An 18441-nucleotide genomic window follows, 5' to 3' on the forward strand; every position below is an offset into this window, starting at 1 on the left:
TGAATTCAGACTAGCTCCGTGGGCATAAAATTGTCATCCGTGGGTGCTTCTCTCTGAAGAAGGGTTGAAGCCCAAAATGTCAGCTTTCCTGCTCCTCTGATGCTGCTTGGCTTGCTGTGTTCATCCAGCTCTACACCTTGTTATCTCAAGAATTCAGACTAGTTCTCTACAATTCCATTATAGGCAATAAAAGTGGGCCAACTCGTGTATATTTAAAGGTTTGACGTGCTTTAAATCATATTGATTAACCCCAACCCAAAGTATGTATAATTTAAGATAACAAAGTGTGGGGCTGGATGAACACAGCAGGCCAAGCAGCATCTTAGGAGCACAAAAGCTGATGTTTCGGGCCTAGACCCTTCATCAGAAAAGGGGAATGGGGAGAGGATTCTGAAATAAATAGGGAGAGGGGGGAGGCGGACTGAAGATGAATAGAGAAGAAGATAGGTGGAGAGGAGAGTATAGGTGGGGAGGTAGGGAGGGGATAGGTCAGTCAGGGAGGACGGACAGGTCAAGGGGGCAGGATGAGGTTAGTAGGTAGGAAATGGAGGGAGGTGCGGCTTGAGGTGGAAGGAGGGGATAGGTGAGAGGAGGGGATAGGTGAGAGGAAGAACTGGTTAGGCAGGTGGGGACGAGCTGGGATAATGGGAACTGCAGATGCTGGAGAATCCAAGATAACAAAGTGTGGAGCTGGATGAACATAGCACGCCAAGCATCTCAGGAGCACAAAAGCTGACATTTCGGACGAGCTGGGCTGGTTTTGGGATGCGGTGGGGGCAGGGGAGATTTTGAAGCTGGTGAAATCCACATTTGATACCATTGGACTGCAGGGTTCCCACGCGGAATAGGAGTTGCTGTTCCTGCAACCTACGGGTGGTACCATTATGGCACTGCAGGAGGCCATAATTTAGATTGGCGCAACAAAGGCAGCATTCTTTTCTATTTTCATAAAGCCACTAATATGTTACTGCTCGGCTCTTTTCTTTTCTAAAGAATAGAGCTGCACCTCTATTGTCTTTCCTATTAATTATATCCTCTCAGCTCTGATCTCCTTGTTTCCACCACATTCCCCTTGACTGTATAGTGTTTCGAATGCAAGAACTCTAACAGACCGCCAACTAATGTGATACAGATTGATGCATAAATTTAACTCTGGCATGAAATAACTCCACAAAGGCTGGCATCACATCACCAAGTCACCCTTCACTTGTACGTACATTGTTCATGACACTTCTTTTTTCTTTATTCATTCATGGGATAAGGGCATCACTGGCTAGGCAGTATTCTTTGCCCAGAGGGGAGTTCAGAGTCAACCCCATTGCTGTGGGTCTGGAGTCACATGTAGGCCAGACCAAGTAAGGATGGCAGTTTCCTTCCCTGAAGAACATTAGAGAACCAGATGGGCTTTTCCAATACTTGACAATGGATTCACAGTCATCATTAGATTCTTAATTCCAGATATTTTCTACTGAATTCAAATTCCACCGTCTGCTGTGCTGGAATTCGAACCTGGGTCACCAGAACATTATCTGGGTTCTCTGGATTAACAGTCCGCCATTGCCTCCCCAACTAGTTCGGACCAGCTCCTAAAGTGAGCAGAACCCAGAGACTCCTATTTATATCTGTCAGCCAGAACTCCCTGATTGGGGCTGCTGGTCTCATTCAATCAGGGAACTCATTTGCACTTGGCTGACTTTGTTCCAATCACTACATGGCACAAAGTAAATAAAGTACAAATGGGATTTTTCACTACAAAGAGTTTAAAACTGAGGAGGAGAAGCAAGCAGCCCACAACACAGGCACTGCAACATTCTTGAAATTCAGGAATCTTTAAACCACTCATATCCTGTTGTCTCTTGCTGTTATGTCTGGTCACAGTGCTGGACTGAATGACTGTGATTCATTTCAACTTCTGGTTAAAGAAAATGCTGAACACCACAAATTGACTTAAGAGTGTCATGAGGATATAAAAGAACACTTGCTCAAACATTTAGTCTAGTATCACTGCAAGAAACGTTTGATCCCACTGGCACAGAGGAATATTTGGCACATCAAAAACCTCAGTCAAGTAGGTGTCTTATTTTTCTAAAATGAAAACAGTAGGCATTGGAGAAACTCAGCAAGTCTGGCATTTTCTGTAGAGAGAGAGAGAGAGATGAAGGGCTAATATCTCCTGTCCAATATGGTTTATCAGTGGGAGAAAAGAGCCAAACTCACAACAAGAGTCATACTGGACCCAAAACAGTAACTCTGCTTCTCTCTCTCCACGGACGCTGCCTGACCTACCTGATTTCATCAGCACTTTCTACGTTTATTTCATGTTTCCAGCGTCCACTATATTTTGGTTTTATTGGAGGTGGACTTTCTTCTTTTGAATTTGTGGAATCGTGCCTCAGTTCAATTGAGGCACTCGGTGATTGTTTGGATAGAAACAAAAGTGTGCAGGGCTATGTCGGGGTGGGGTGGGGGTGTGTGGATGGAGAAAGAGAAGGGTGTCTGGCATTACGTACTGATATTAGTTTGAAGAGCTGACGCAGGCAAGATGGGTTGAATAGCCTCCTTCTGCTCTATGGTAACTTTGTGATTATACATGCAGTGAACATCACAGTCAAGTTGAGACAGGTTATTCCTACACTGCTAGATCTGGCTAGGACGATTTTCCAAATTCAAGTGAATCATTGAATAAGTTACAGCTAAGCACTTAGAGAAGTTCAACATAATCAGGAACCATTAGCAGAGCTTTGTGAAATGGAAACTGTACTGAAGCAATTTTGGAAACATCTTTGAAGTAGTAACATATGCTGTGGGTAAAGGAGAGCCTATGGATGTTCAACACTTGGATTTCCAGAAGTACTATATCCTCTGGTATAGGAAGCAGTGTATTAGGATGGTCAGAAGATTGACTGGCTGGCATTAAACGGACAATATGTATAAATGGGTCTTTGCCTGGTTAGCAAGCTGTGATAAGTGTAGTCCTACAAGAGTCTGTGCTGTTTCTCAGCTTTCAATAATTTATATCTCCCCATACCCCTGATCCCTTTAGCCGCAAGAGACCCATCCAGCTCCCTCTTGAATATATCTAGTGAACTGGCCCCAACAGCTTCCTGTGGGAGAGAATTGCACAAGTTCACAATTCTGAGTGAAGGAATTCTTCCTCATTTCAGTACTGACTGGCTTACCCTTTACTCTTAGCCTGTGACCCCTAATTCTGGACATCCCCAACATTGGGAACATTCTTGCTGCTTCTAGCCTGCCCAGTCCCATCAGGATTTGATATGTTTCTATGAGGTCCCCCGTCATTCTTCTAAATCCCAGTGAGTACAAGCCCAGTCGATCCAGTCTTTCCTCATACGTCAGTCCTGCCATCCCGGGATGATGTGTCACGGACAGAAATAAGTTGAGAGATGGGTAAAAATTCTGGCACATGGAGTTTACTGTGGGAACACATGAACTGGCTCACTTTGACAGGAAGAATGTAAAAGTATATTATTATTTGAACAGAGAATAACCACGAAATTCTAAGGCACAGAGGGATTTAGCAGTTTTAGTGAGAGTCACAAAAAAGACTGCTCATTGGTGCAGCAAATAATCAGGGCAGCATTGGTAAGACCATATCTTAAATACTGGTTGCAATGCTGATCTTCTGATGATACAGGTACGTCATAGCTAGTTCACTGGTGCTTTACTTTTTGATAACTGGGAAGAGGAGTCTGTTATATAGGTAGAACAGGCAAGGCTTCTCTCCAATGGAATTCAAAAGAATGACTGAAGTCTAAGTGATGTCGAATGATCTTAACAAATTAGGCATGGGAAAGGCTGCTTCTCTTGTTGGGGTGGGGGGGGGGGAAAGAGAGGAACCAGAATGAGGGGGGAGGGGACACGGTTTTAAAGTTAGGGGTCACCAGACAGAGGAAAGTTTTTGTTCCTGCTCTGCGCCACAGAAAGAAGAAGTGGTGATGAGGTCATTAAATAATTTGTAAAGGCAGATCTAGGTAAGATTCTTGGTAGGCAGGGGAATCAAAGGTTATTGGGGGGTAGATAGCAATGAGGAATTTCGAACACAAACAGATCATCCACAATCTTATCAAATGGAGGGGCAGGGTGGAAGGGCCAAACGTTCATGGGTTCACTGGGTGCTTCCTTGCATTTTAAGATAGTTTGAGAATTATACCGGAGTCTATCAACTAAACACAAACCACAACTCAAGGGTGTGCACGTAAGCTACTCATTTTAACCAGATCAGTATCACTGCACTCCGTTTTGGTACCTTCCAGATGATCGCGATGATTACTACTTGATCATTTGAAGGAAGTCTCAGTGTAGCGCAACTCTTAAACAGGTGAGAAATTTTATCAGGTATTTGCCAAGGGGCAAAAATCTTCGCTCTGGCGTTGTCTGTGACTATTTAATCCTACAACAACAAGACACTCACTCTGGTTGAGGGAATCGCAGAACTGACGGGAAGTCATGGGCTCAAGTTCCACTCCAGAGACTTAAGTGCATTATCTACATCAAAAATGTGGAAGTGAAAGGCACCAGATAAATGCAAGTCTGACTATCATGTCAACAAAAGTAGTTTTCAACAGCGGAAATTGCAAGTAAAAGAAGACTTACGCCATAGTCTTAAGATAAAACCTCACATTTTTCACCTCTCTCTGAAATTTCAGTCATGAACCAAGTGTTCTTTACAAGAACCAATGGTCAAATTTGGAAGATTACAGAAGCCCTCTTTCTGTGAATCCCTGAAACTGTCTCCAAACTGAATATGATTGGCTTAACAAAAGATAAAATGTAACAGCAGATAATCTGTATTTAGAAAAAGCCAATGTGCTGGGGAGACAGAGAGAAAGAGGTTAAAAAAACAAAAAAAAAAAATCACCTTGGAATGTAGCTGGAAGTTGGAGAAAATCCGTTGTCAGAATTGAAAGAGAAACATATTCTATTGCCAGGCAGGCTATAGACAAAATTCACATATTACTGGCGTTTTCAGTTTTTGTTTCAAACTTGCAACCTTTCAAATTTTAAGAAAAAAAGACCAACAAGTATGGAAAATTATAATCAAACCTAATAGAGTTCCTGTCATGTGCTTGGTGTCATTCACTGACTCACAATTAGTACATTTTGTATAAAAACTGAAAAAAATTTCAGACGTTGTAAATCAGGACCAAAAACAGAAGTTGCTGGAAAATCTCAGCAGGCCTGGCAGCATCTGTGGAAAGAAATCAGAGTTAATGTTTTAGGTCCAATGTCCCACCCTCAGGGCTTATAGCAGCCAGGAAAGTAGTTTATAAGCAGAAGGTAGGGTTTTGGTGGGGTGGCGGGGGGAGGGGGGGGGGCAGTAAGGAATAAATGATAGGTGGGGATAGAGCCCAAAGAGGAAAGAGCAATTGGGCTGACAAAGTAGTGGATAAAGATCTGGTTAAGAGGATGCACAGCTATTAATGGGGACTATGATGTGGAGGTGCCGGTGTTGGACATGGGTGGACAAAGTCAGAAGTGACATGACACCAGGTTATTGTCCAGAAGGTTTGTTTGAAAATGCAAGCTTTCAAAGTGCTGCTCCTTCTGTGTTGGAAAGAACCTTCCTTACTGTTCCATTTTGACACCATCACCTTGATATCTTGTTATTATCTTTTTACCTTAGCTTGTACAGTTTTGGATTACTTGTTACTTTGGTTAGACCCTATATCATGTTATTCTAGCTATTTGGTTTGTCTCTAGCACCATTTTGTCTTTAATTTTTCATAATTATCTTTCTCTCTTAATAAACAGGATCACAGGTCATCCCTTCACTTGCTGTTCAGCTGTTGAAACTTTATTCACACCGTTTGACACTTCTGATCACCGCAAAGACTTGTTATTCAGTCCATTGATACTCTACTTACACCATTTGTACTATCTCTTGACATTCTTAATTACCTGGAATTATCTTGCAATGATCTCTCCGCCTATTAAATCCTGTGCCTGTGTACTTCCCTTCACTTCACCTGATAGATGCAGCACTCCAAAAGTTTGTGATTTCAAATAGACCTGTTTGACAATAATTTGGTGTTGTGTGACCGGGGGGCTGTTAGCAACTAATAATGGGCTCTGTGTAAGAGACTATGTGATGATGAGGCCTGGTATGTGGGGGTAGGGGTAAGGGCACGGGAGAGCTCAGGCCCAAAAGTCATTGAACTCGATATTGAGACCAGAAGGCTGCAGGGTTCCCAAGTGGAAAACGAGGTACTGTTCTTCCAGCTTGCATTGAAGCAAGCCTGAGGCAGAGATGTCAGCCAGGGAACAGGGCAATGTGATGAACTGGCAGGCAGCTGAAAGTTCAGGGTCATTTTTGAGGAGAGAACATAGGTGTTCTGCGAAGCTGGGAAGTGTAGACTGACTATCCACTCCATTGTCTGTCTAACTGCTCTTCACTCTCTTTGGGCTGTGAAATAACTGCTTAAAGGCCAGGTTCCATCACCAAGTCACCATTTACAACACATTGCCTGTGGTCAGCCATCTCGGAGTCAGTCCTCAACTGAGGATATTCTAATCTCCTGCTCATATTGGTCAGCCAAGGCTTTCCTGATTGGGGTTGTTAACCTGTGCCAATCAAGGGCCTGGTAGTTAAGGATGTTAGCTTGGTTCTAATTATATAGGTCTTTATCGCACCCATTGTTTACACCTTAGCTCCTTCCCCCATCCTAGCTTCTGCATATAAACCTCACCACCAACAGGTTTGAAGATGGATCCAGTGACCTGAAACATGAATTCTGATGTTTCCAGACCTTGAGCTTCTCCAGGAATTTCTGTTTTTGCCTGTGGTAGTACATGTTTATCAGAATCCAAGACAGCAGATTCAGAGCATTCAACTTTATTGTTTTGAATGTGCTACTATTTGTGGGTTCTTATGGATGCGTTTCCAACATTAAAGCAAGTAGCAATACTTAAAAGGTACTTAATTAGCTGAAAAAGCACTTTGTGACATTGTTAATTTATGAAATGGTATACTGGCCTTTACCACAAGACAATTTGAATCTATAAGTGAAGATGCCTCACCACAATTAAATTGCACCTTGCATCACATTGCCCCTGGAGGGATTGTGTGGAGGTGTAGATTTCTTGCCTAAGCAAGACATACCTGCCATTAAGGGACTATAGCAAACATTCACCAGACTAATCCCTGGGATGGCAGGGCCAACTCACAGCAAGATCAGAAAGAACGGGCAAACTGGCCTCTGCTCTGCAGAGTTAGAAAAAAAATGCAAAGTCATCTCACCACAACTTACAAACTTCTTAAAAGGGTGGATGCACAAAGAATATTCCCGAGGGGTCCAAAACCCAAGGGTACGGTCTTAGAATGAGAGGTAAGCATTTAGGGCCGAGGGTGGGAGGCATAATGTTTCACACAGAGGATAGTGAATCCCTGAAATTCTCTCATCCAAAAAAAAAGAGAGGCATGGAACTCATTCACCAAATATGTTCAAGGTAGAGGTCGACAGATATCTAGATACTGAAGTTATCAAGGGATAAAAGGATAGCAGGAATTTGGATATTGAGGAAGATGATCAGTCATGTCTGGAATGGTGGAGCAGGCTGGAGGGGCCAAATGGCTTACTCTTGCTCCTATGTTCATAAGTTCCAATGAAAATGTGAATGTACAAATGCACTCTTAAAATGCAGAAATTGTGTTATCAACAGTTTCTAGCTAAAGGTGAACAGCCTTAAAATGTCTTTCAATGAAGAGACATAATTGTTTGTTTTACAAACCTAAGATGTAAAAGCATGAAGAGGCCATTCAGACCTTTGAGTCTGACCAGATTGAGGGCTCAACTTCATTTGTTTGTCCACCCATCTTCAACTGCTTCACAGCGGCCCTCCTCCATCATGAGATTAGTATTGGAGATGCTCGCTGATGACTATACAATGTTTAGCAACATTCACAACTTGTCACGTGCCAGTACCGTCCATATTCATTTGCAGCAAGACAATATCCAAGCTTGGAATGACAAATAGAAAGTAACATTCAAGCCACACAACTGCCAAGCAATAATCATTTCCAACCTTTGATAGCATTACCAAAACCCCATTAACAACAACCAAGGAGCCACAACGGAAGAGAAACTGATCTGGACTGGTTACTTAAATACTGTGGCGACAAGGGTAGGTCAGAAGCTAGGAATCCTGCAGCGAGTAACTCACCCTCCTGACTCCTCAGAGCTGACCACCATCTACAAAAGGCACAAACCAGCAGCATGATGGAATACTCTCCACTTGCTGGATGAGTGCAAGTACAACATTCAAAAAGATTGATATCTTCCAGAACAAAGCAGCCCACTTGATTGGCACCCAACCCATCACCTTTAACATTCAGGGATAACAAAGTGTGGAGCTGGAGGAATACAGCAGGCCAGGCAGCATCAGAAGAACATGCTGTCAGTCAGCCTTCCTGTTCTTCTGATGCTGCCTGCCCTGCTGTGTTCCTCCAGCTCCACACTGTGTTACCTCAGACTCCAGTGTTAGCAGTTCTTGCTATCTCACCTTTAACACTCACTTCCTTTATCAGGGACGTGCGTTAGCAGCAGTATGTACTATCTAGAAGTTGCACTGCCACGACTTAGCACGGCTCCTCTGACAGCATCTTGCTAATCTTCGAGTTCTACCATCCAGAAGGTCAAAGGCAGCAGATGCACCACGCTACACTTCATCTCCCAAATTAAAACCCATTCACTAAGTCTCCTTTTGCACTCTTCACAACTCACTCTTCTACTTATTTTTATGCCATTAGCAAATGCAGCAATTGTACATTCAATCCTGTCATTGAAGTCATTGATTATAGATTATAACTTATCAAGTTCCAGCATTGATCCTTGTGGTGCCTCCTTACTCAGAGCTCGAAAATCCAAAGAAATGATAGAGTATTCCCTATCTACGTTTCCTAATAACTAATACTCCAACCTTATAAATAGGCTATTCCCTCACAGAGTTCTTATTGTATGCAGCAGGCTTTGACGTGACACCATCTGGAGTGCTATCTTTCAAGCTCCTTTTGGAAATCCAAATACACAATCCTGATCGAGGAAGTAGAAATTTAGATGCTCAAAGAACTCTAATAAATTAGTCAAATACAATACAAAAAAAGTTGCTGAAAAAGACCAGCAGGTCTGGCAGCATCTGTGAAGGGAAAGAACAGAGTTAATGTTTCGGGTCCGGTGACCCTTCCGCAGAAACTGTTCCTCCTGTTCTGACTAAGGGTCACCGGACCCGAAACGTTAACTCGGTTTTTTCCCCTTCACAGATGCTGCCAGACCTACTGGGTTATTGCAGCAACGCTGTTTTTGTTCCTGATTTACAGCATCCAGAATTCTTTTAGTTTTTATTTAGTCAAGTAGGAAATCTCTTCCAGAAGATCACAGAGACTACCCAACGTCATTAACCGCTTCCTGCTATAACCTCATTAATAATAGCATCCAGCAATTATTTACTTCCTTTTGTGATGATATCTGCAGTAGAAAAGAAGAATTGTTCGCAGTCCGATGTTATATTTCTAAATAATACAAACCATCAGTATTGTTAAAATAATGAATCTCCATGCTTACATACTTTGCTTTTCAAGTTGCAGGTTTTAGAAAATTGTTCACAGCTTTCAAGAAAATTAATATAATCTACCTTAACATTCAGATGCATTGATGGCTGACTCAACTGCAGGCATTGATAATGTCACCAGGACAAACTCCTCTAGCAACACCACATGCCAGCTATCCTCAAACACCTTGGCAATGTTCACAATGGTTGCCTATTCATTAATATGTACTGTCGGAATCACGCTCAATAGCCTAGCTTTCTGGGTGTACTTCTGTCACATTCCCAGCAGCAACAGCATCATCATCTACTTAAAGAACCTGGTCATAGCCGATTTCCTGCTGATCCTGATGTTGCCAATAAAAATTGTCGGAGGGACCCAAGTGGGCTCGGCAGCACTGGCAAAAATCTACTGCAATTTCACATCGTGTATCCTCTACCTGAACCTGTATTCGAGCATTCTCTTCCTGGGATATATCGCAGCCACACGATACTTAAAAATTGTAAAACCACTCAAGATTTATGCGTTTCACAAAGTGAAGTCCGCAAAAATTATTGCTGGCCTAACATGGAGTGTGCTTCTCAGCTTTGGATTTTCTTACATGCTCCTGACACTGAAAAACTCATCCCAGAACAGACCGAAAGCCACAGCAACATGCTTGGACTCGAGAAAAGGTTCAGGAATTTACTGGCACATCTGTCTTCACGTTGGGGGCACCGTTCTGTTCCTCTGCGTGCTCATAGGGCTTTGCTTCTTTTACTTTCAAACAGCAAAGCGTCTCGACAAGTCTCCATCTCCAAGCTCACTCAAGAAGCAAGCCAAGGCGAAGAACAACATTCTAATCCTTCTCGCCGTCTTCTTGGTGTGTTTTGTACCCTACCACACTGCAAGGCTTCCTTATATTTTGAGTCAGATAAATGTCATCTCCGGATGTTTCTGGAGAAAGACGCTCTACCACTTGAAAGAATCAGCCATCGTTCTGTCAACACTGAATGCCTGCTTTGATCCAGTGATCTACTTCCTGTTTTGCAAGGCATTCAGGTCAAAGTTAGGCCTGGAGAAAATGTCAAAGGACAGTGATTCACATAATGAACTGTCCTTACACGCTAATGCCACACATTCTGTACATGACAAATCAAGCAGCAGCCATATTAAAGTGTGAAAGAACCTAACAGCAATCTTGCACAATCACCCTAAACCTGCTATTGTTCTATTATTCCAATTACCGAGGAAGAAATATATATATATATATCTTTAGAAAGTGTAAAAAGTTTTTTCAGCAGGAAAAACCAGAACATTGCATTTATAATAACGTCTAATGCAAAAGTGCATCAGAGCAGAAGCATTATTTTTGAAGGTGCCCAGTTTTTTGTTATTTAAAATGACAAACAGTGGCCAAGTTTCACGTAGCAAGGTGCCCTAAAACAATACGAAGCTAAATTGTGACAATCTTCCACTGGCGGTGTCAGCTCAGGAATACATGTCGATCAAAGAAGTTTTTTCAGATTCCAACTTGAAACATACACCATCATGTCTGGGACGACACTTAGCAGCAACAGCAGGATTCACCACGGTTTATTCTTTTGGTGTGGACTCCTTGCATCTACAACCACACTCCCCAGTGGATCATTTGGCCCAGCCATTATACGAATACAGATGACCACAACACTAGCTTCTACGGTCCTCAGATCTAAATAGCCTCGTGTTGTTTTAAATCATTTGTCAAATGCTCTAGACTTTGTGACGTGGCAAGTTTCAATATACTGTGCTGAGTTGGCATAAGCATTCGCTTTGCAAAAGGAAAGGGAGCTGGTGGTGAATTTATGTCTGAACATTAGAAATGCTCACATTGTTACCGACATTGGTAGTAATTAGTTGTTAAGGTGGAGGAAGGCTGGCATTTTTTTTATATAGAATACCTACAGTGTGGAAACAGGCCCTTCAGCCCAACAAGTCCACACCGACCCACAGAGCATCCCACCCAGACCCATCCCCCTAATCTACACATCGCTGAACACTACAGGCAATTTAGCATGGACAAACCACCAAGCCTGCACAGCTTTGGGCTGCGGGAGGAAACCGGAGCACTCAGAGGAAACCCACGCAGACACGGGGAGAATGTGCAAACTCCACACAGAGAGTCGCCCGAGGCTGGAATCGAACCCAGGTCCCTGGCGCTGTGAGGCAGCAGTGCTAGCCACTGAGCCACTGTGCCACCCCTAAGTACACATCCATGCACCAAGCTTCTTGCATCTCATTTTACAAAAATTACTGTACCGATACCGAAACATTAAAAGTGATGAGGTACTTACTGGGTGACAGTCTTCTGCAATTACAATGAAACAAATATTACAGGAGAATTGTATGTATGTTCAGATAAAGCAAAGAAGGGCTGCTGCTGTAAATCAGTAATAAAAACAGAAATTGCTAGACAGGCTCAGCAGGTCTGGCAGCATCTGTGGAGAGAAGTCACAGTTAACATCTCAGGCCCAGCGACTGCTCTGAAGAACAGCATACATGTTTCATAATTTGTAATGGGGATAACAATTTTGGAAAACTTTAAAATCAATCACATTCCTTCATTGGACAACGACAGAGTGACTGAAGCATTCTGATCGGGGAAATTCATGCTTTCCTAGGTTCACTGTTGATGCCTGCGCGACATTTAACACTATCACTTTAGAAAAACACAACAGCTTACATCCTCAGTCTCACCACAATAATCCAAATCAGACACTATATCAATACCTGGAAAATGACAGACTATTAACGGTCCTTAGGCTCATTTAAGTAATTGAAAAATTGCGAGAGAAATACAAAGATCATGGAGAATTCTTTTGTTTACATTGATTGCTTGGAGTTCTGTTTTTAACTGTTGTTTTGTATGCAGACACCAGGATCTGGTGCATATGTCCGCTTGCACTGACACGAGTTATTTTTGAGGGTAAACAGGATAAACTTCCTTCTAAAACCATGCGTTCATTTCAACAAAACAGGTACTGCTCAAACTAAAACAGGAAGGAGAACTCCTTTTCATAAACAACTGTTCATAAAGATAACATAACCAGTGACTTCCCAAACCAAATGCAGGTACATCTGAATGTGAAACAGGAAGCAAAATGTTACCATTTGCTTGATAGTTGTGAATTGATTACTCGGCCACAGGAAAGGAAAGAAATTAAAAATAGTAAATATTTCAGTGTCTTTGTATAACATTTATTAATATATAAAGGTAGGGATTAGCATTTCTACTCCTCTGTGTTATTTGCATTGTACACAGCTGACTCCTTTAGCTACGGAAGACGCATACTAGTGTTATAATTCCTGTAGAGAGGTGTTTGCTTTGTAAAGTATGCAAATTTCTTAAACAATGGAAATAAACCAGTGGACTTTTTAAATACACCTTCTGAAAGTATCTTTGTAACAAATGAAATCCCCACTATTTCCAGAATTGTAATAAAAATTAAAGGTGTTATCAAATTATGCAAAATTCCCCAATTTAACAGTCTTAGACCCAATTTGACAGAAAGCACAGACAAGGGTTCTGTATTTAACAAGAACTACTATTTGTTACAAGTAAATAGGCTCCAGCTACATATAACCAATTATGAACTGTTAACATATAACTTGAATCATTAAAACTAAATCCTCTTATAAAGCTCCTATCAAATATATGTACAGACTGCCACAAAATAATATTGGGTGTTATGGGTGGACAGAAAACTGGGAAGTTAGTTCAATGTTCTCTGTCAACAATCTTTGCCGAGGTGATCCTCTTTGTTTGTTAGGACTTGCTGTTCCTCAATCTTCCTTCTCCAGATACTATCACTTGCTTGCAGGAGACACAGAGTGACTGGTTCACAACTTAGAAAATCTTTGACTCATTGATCAAAAGCAAAAGCTTCCAACAACTGGTGAGGAAAAATAAGTTAGTTTTCTTCGGGCTTTAGATTAGCTATAGGTGGGGCAGTTTCTATGAGGCTGAAAGAACACAACAGGAAATCAAAAGCAGTTGCAACGCATGCATTCGTTTTTAAAAACAGTTGTGGAAGCAATCTGACTGATAAATAGCATCACTGGAACAGCCTGACAGTCACTCCTACCTCTAATACAGAGGGTCACTTCTCCATACCACACCAGGTTGAAACCTTTAGTCTCAATACACAAGGATTCTCTAGGTGAGTCTGCGTCATCAAGAACTGGCTGCTTGTGTGTCTTTTGCAGGAGAGTGTACAAAATACACTTTGTATAAAAAGTGTTCACTTGACAGGGATCCCCTCATGCACATCAGCATCCCCGTCTTCCAGCTTCCTGCCATCCAAATCCAGAAGCAGCGGAATACACATGGGTTTCGTCCTCACCCTCCATCTAGGCGGTCTCTCTGCTGCACCAGGTATGCAGAATGACGCAACGTTTCAAGAAACCCTTGCTGGGGCTAATCCCAAGGAATCGTGGCACCTTCACCTGGTGCCAACATGGCTACTATCATCGTTGCCTCCACCTCAGACAGCAGGCTCCTGAAGTGGGTCATCAGCTAACGGCCACCCCTTGCCTCTTAGAAGTCAGCCACGGATCAGTGATGTTGGCGGAAACGGGGGGAGTGTTGAGTGATCCTTAATTAGAAGTTGTTTTGGCACATGCCCAGACTCTTATAAACACTGGAGGACAGATGTTACAGCACCCACAAAACACTGGGTCATTGACTGAGCACAAATGAACATGCGGGTTTGAACTATGTCTGCATGTCGTGTCAGGGCCTTTATAACAATGTGGTTACAGTCCTTGACACTCTGCACCTGAAGAAAGCCAATTTGCATGAAGCCCCTCGCATTCTGGATTGGCCAAATCCAAGAAAAATCCACATGCTTCCCCTGCATGAGCAAACAGGAAATTAGTCACCGCCTTAATGCAGCCGTGCTGCTGCCTGGAATATTCACAGAGCGGTATTTTTGTTTTTCAGTCATGAGATGTGGGTTTCACTGGCTGGGTCAGCATAGACTTGCTCTTGTGAAGGTAATGGGGTGTCGAGCAATCCATTTGGTATGACCCTCCAATGTTCTGACAGAGGGAATTACAAGATTTCGAACTTCAGATTTTTAAGTCAGGATTGTAACTGGCTTGGAGAAGGAGTCGCAGACAATGGCGTTTCCATGCCTCTGCCATCCTTGTCCTTCCAGATAGTACTGTTCATGTGTCACAACACAGAAAAAGGCCATTCAATCCCTCTCAAGGAACAATTCAAGTCCTGTCCATCCCCCGTGTTTTCCCTACATCTCTGTACCTTCCCCCTTTTCTGATATTTAGATTATTTAGAAAATACAGAAAAATGCATGCCACTCTGCCCATCTTGTCTGTGCCAGCTAAATGAGAGCCACCCAGCTAGTCCCATTTATCAGTATCTGGCTCATATTCCTGGAGGTTCCAGAAATTTCACATGCATATTCAATTGCCATTTAGAGCCACAGAGCTGTACAGCATGGAAACAGGCCCTTCGGTCCAACTCATCCATGCCGACCAGATATCCTAAATTAATCTAGTCCCATTTACCAGCATTTGGCTCAGGTTGCTCTAAAGCCTGCCTACTCATGAACACATGCAAATGTCTTTTAAATGTTGTAATTGTACCAGCCTCCACCACTTCTTCTGGCAGTTCGCTCCATACACACACTGCTCTCTGCGTGGAAAAAGTCACCCCTTTTGTATCTTTCCTCTCTCACCTTAAACCTACGTCCTCTAGCTTTGAAGTCCCCTACCCTGGAATAAAGACCTTGGCTATTCACCCTGTCCATGCCTCTCATGATTTTACAAACCTCTATAAAAGGTCACCCCTCCACCTCCGACGCTTCAGGGAAAAGAGCCCCAGTCTATTCAGCCTTTCCCTGTAGCTCAAACCCTCCAGCATCCTTATAGATCTTTTCCGCACCCTTTCAACTTTCACAACATCCTTCCAAGAGCAGGGAAACCAGAATTGAATGCAGTATTCTAGAACTGACCTAAACTATGTCCTCAACAGCTGTAACATGACCTCCCAACTTCTATACTCAATGCACAGAAAGGCAAGCATACCAAACACCACCTTCACTATCCTATCTACTTGTGACTCCACCTTCAAGGAACTATAAACCTGCACACAAAGGTCTCTTTGTTCAGCAACACTCCCCAGAACTTTACCATTAAGTATTAAGTCCTACCCTGACTTGCCTGACCAAAATGCAGCACCTCACATTTATCTAAATTAAACTCCACCTGCCAGTCCTCAACCCTTGGCCCCTCTGATCAAGGTCCTGCTGTACACTGTGATACCGTTCTTCTGTCCAATTTTGATGTCATCTGTAAACTTATTAACCATTTCCCCCTATATTCATATTCAAATCATTTATATAAAATGACATATTTGAATAATAGCAGTTTCTGCCTTTCAGGTGCCCCAACCACCCTTTGGGTCAGTTTAGCTCATTTGGCTGGACAGTTGGTTCGTGATGCAGTGATGCCAACAACATGGGTTCAAGACCCACACCGACTGAGGTTCCCACAAAAGACTCTCCTTCTTAACCTCTTCCCTCAGCTGAGCTGTGATGTCCCTCAGGTTAGAACACCACCAATTCTTTCCCTCTAATGAGAAAGCAGCTCTATGACCTAGTAAAACTATGACGACTTTGCCTTTTGATGAAAATATTCTCTTAATCACTCTTCCAATCTATGTACCAATCACTAGTCAAAAACCTCTGTAATAGAACTGCAGAATGCCGAGAGTGTGGAAACAGGCCATTCAGACCATCAAGTCCATACCCACCATTTAAGGATTATCCCAATTCCACCTATCCCTGTAACCCTGCATTTCCCATGGCTAATTCACCCAGCCTGCACATCTCTGCACACAATGGGCAATTTAGCATGGCCATTCCACCCTAACCTGCATATCTTTGCATTGTTAGAGGAAACCATGCAAATACAGGGAGAAGGTGCAAACTCCACACAGGCAGTCACCCAAGGGTGGAATCAAACTCGGGTCCCTGGCGCTGTGAGGCAGCAGTGCAAACCACAGTGGCACAGTGCCACCATGCCACCCCCATCCATTTTATTCACGTCTCTTACAACCTTCAGTCGAATGTCCCTTCTGTTCCAAGGAGAACAACATCAGTCTATCCCTGTAGCTGCAATTTTCCAGCCCCAACAATCTCTCAAATCTCCTCTGCACCCTTTGTAGTGTAAAGCTACCCTTCCTGTAGCAAAATGGCCAGATCTGAACACAGTACTCAAATTGTAGCTTACACTTAAATCACCCTGTTCTTAAATTCCACCTAACCACTGTGCTCATTAACTGCAAAAATGACAAGCTAATCTATCAAGCTAGGTTTCATTCTGAATTTGATGTACGCAGTACCATCACCGGGGATCGTATCATTGGCTGGATAAAGATACTGTCGATATGTTAATATTTTAGATCACGTCGTCCTAACACCATTATGAGAAACAATGCTTTGAACTGTAAATAAATTAAATTTAATTGTAGAAGACACAGATCAGCTCAAACTAAAGTTGGTACTTTTGTTCTTTAGGTAGGCTCCTTGAGCCCTTCACTCCTATAATTTATAAAGCATAAAAAATACCAGGAAAGAAAATTGTAATTTGAACCAAACCTCATGCCTCTCATACACAACTTGATCTCAGAAACTTAGTAATACTGATTGCTCTGTAAGGAGAACGCCCCTACTCTCCTGCAAAACAGATTTAAAAGAACAAAGGCCAAAGATTTACCAAATTGCTACCAAAGAACAAAAGAGAACTAGTGTACAGAAACAGGCCCTTTGGCCCTCCAAGTCTGTGCCGATCGTCATGCCCTGACTAAACTAAAAATAATACAAGCCTTCTGCCCTTATTTGATCAGCATCCCTCTATTCCCTCGCTATTCACTTAACCTTCCAGATGCCTCTTAAATGTTACCAACGTGCCTACTTCCACCACCTCCTCTGGCAGTTCATTCCAGGTTCCTACCACTCTGCATGAAAAACTTTCCTCACACATCTTCATTAAACTTTTGACCTCTCACCTTGAACCTGTGCCCCCTTCTAATTGAAACTTTAACCATGGGAAAAAGCCTCTGACTAACCACCCTGTCTATGCCTCTCAAAATTTTGTAGATCTCTTTCAGGTTTCCCCTCAACTGCCGTCTTTCCAGTGAAAACATTCCTAGTCTTTTTAACTTTTCCTCCTAGCCAATACCCTTGAGACCAGGTAACATCCTGGTGAACCTTCTCTGCACTCTCTCCAAAGCTACCACGTCTTCTGGCCGTGTGGTGACCAAAACTGCACACGTTTTATATAGCTGCAACATGACTTGCCAACTCTTTTACTCCATGTCCCCAGCCAATGAAAGCAAGCATACCATATGCCTTCTTAATTACTTTGGCCACCAATGTTAGTGATCAACAGATTTGCCCATTATCCAGAAACATAACAATAAATTACATAATGAACAAACTGTTCTTTTAAAAATTGCCTCAACGATTTTGTGTAACTGTTTGAAGAATGATGGAGGGACCTGCATCAAGATGCTGCCAGCATACTGACAGCAACAAGCGAACCTTCATTTTGAATGCGCACACAGCAGGAAGCAAACGAAAAGTTACGAGGTGCAGCACAACCTTTTGCATCTGCTGTGCCTACCACATATTTGTGGCGAGCATCATCTCTCTGCATCAAGATGCTGCTAGAGATCTGAAGAGATGACATGTGAAACAGCTTATCAGTGTGCTTTCTTCATCATTTGCAGAGAGCCAGTGTAGACACAATGAGCCAAACTACCTCCTTCTGCACTGTAACAATTCTGTAAAATTCACAATGTGTATAAAATAGAAATTATAAGTCCCTGATAATTA

At 42.6% G+C, this 18441-nt stretch overlaps 2 protein-coding genes across 7 annotated transcripts in view; one reads left to right on the forward strand and one right to left on the reverse strand.

Annotated features, from left to right (window-relative positions):
* Positions 1-18441, reverse strand: part of LOC125457561 (mediator of RNA polymerase II transcription subunit 12-like protein) — a 568603-nt gene that overhangs the window by 358284 nt on the left and 191878 nt on the right. The gene's annotated exons all lie outside the window — the stretch shown is intronic.
* On the forward strand, positions 1971-11938 carry LOC132210514 (P2Y purinoceptor 14-like). Of its 3 annotated transcripts, XM_059650911.1 has the most exons (3): positions 1989-2068; positions 4275-4339; positions 9661-11938. In XM_059650911.1, exon 3 carries the CDS (start codon positions 9669-9671, stop codon positions 10722-10724), a length of 1056 nt encoding a protein of 351 aa, XP_059506894.1. In that variant the 5' UTR covers positions 1989-2068; positions 4275-4339; positions 9661-9668; the 3' UTR covers positions 10725-11938. The 3 variants fall into 3 exon arrangements, with proteins under 3 accessions (XP_059506896.1, XP_059506894.1, XP_059506895.1); XM_059650913.1 differs by lacking the exon at positions 4275-4339 and having other exon boundaries at positions 1971-2068; positions 9596-11938; XM_059650912.1 differs by lacking the exon at positions 4275-4339 and having other exon boundaries at positions 2011-2068.

The sequence above is a fragment of the Stegostoma tigrinum genome, chromosome 14, assembly GCF_030684315.1.
Source record: "Stegostoma tigrinum isolate sSteTig4 chromosome 14, sSteTig4.hap1, whole genome shotgun sequence".
Lineage (NCBI taxonomy): Eukaryota > Metazoa > Chordata > Chondrichthyes > Orectolobiformes > Stegostomatidae > Stegostoma > Stegostoma tigrinum.

What these genes read in the sequence shown, in the direction of transcription:
- LOC132210514 (XM_059650913.1), top strand. Translation starts at nt 9,669, where the DNA reads ATGGCTGACTCAACTGCAGGCATTGATAATGTCACCAGGACAAACTCC.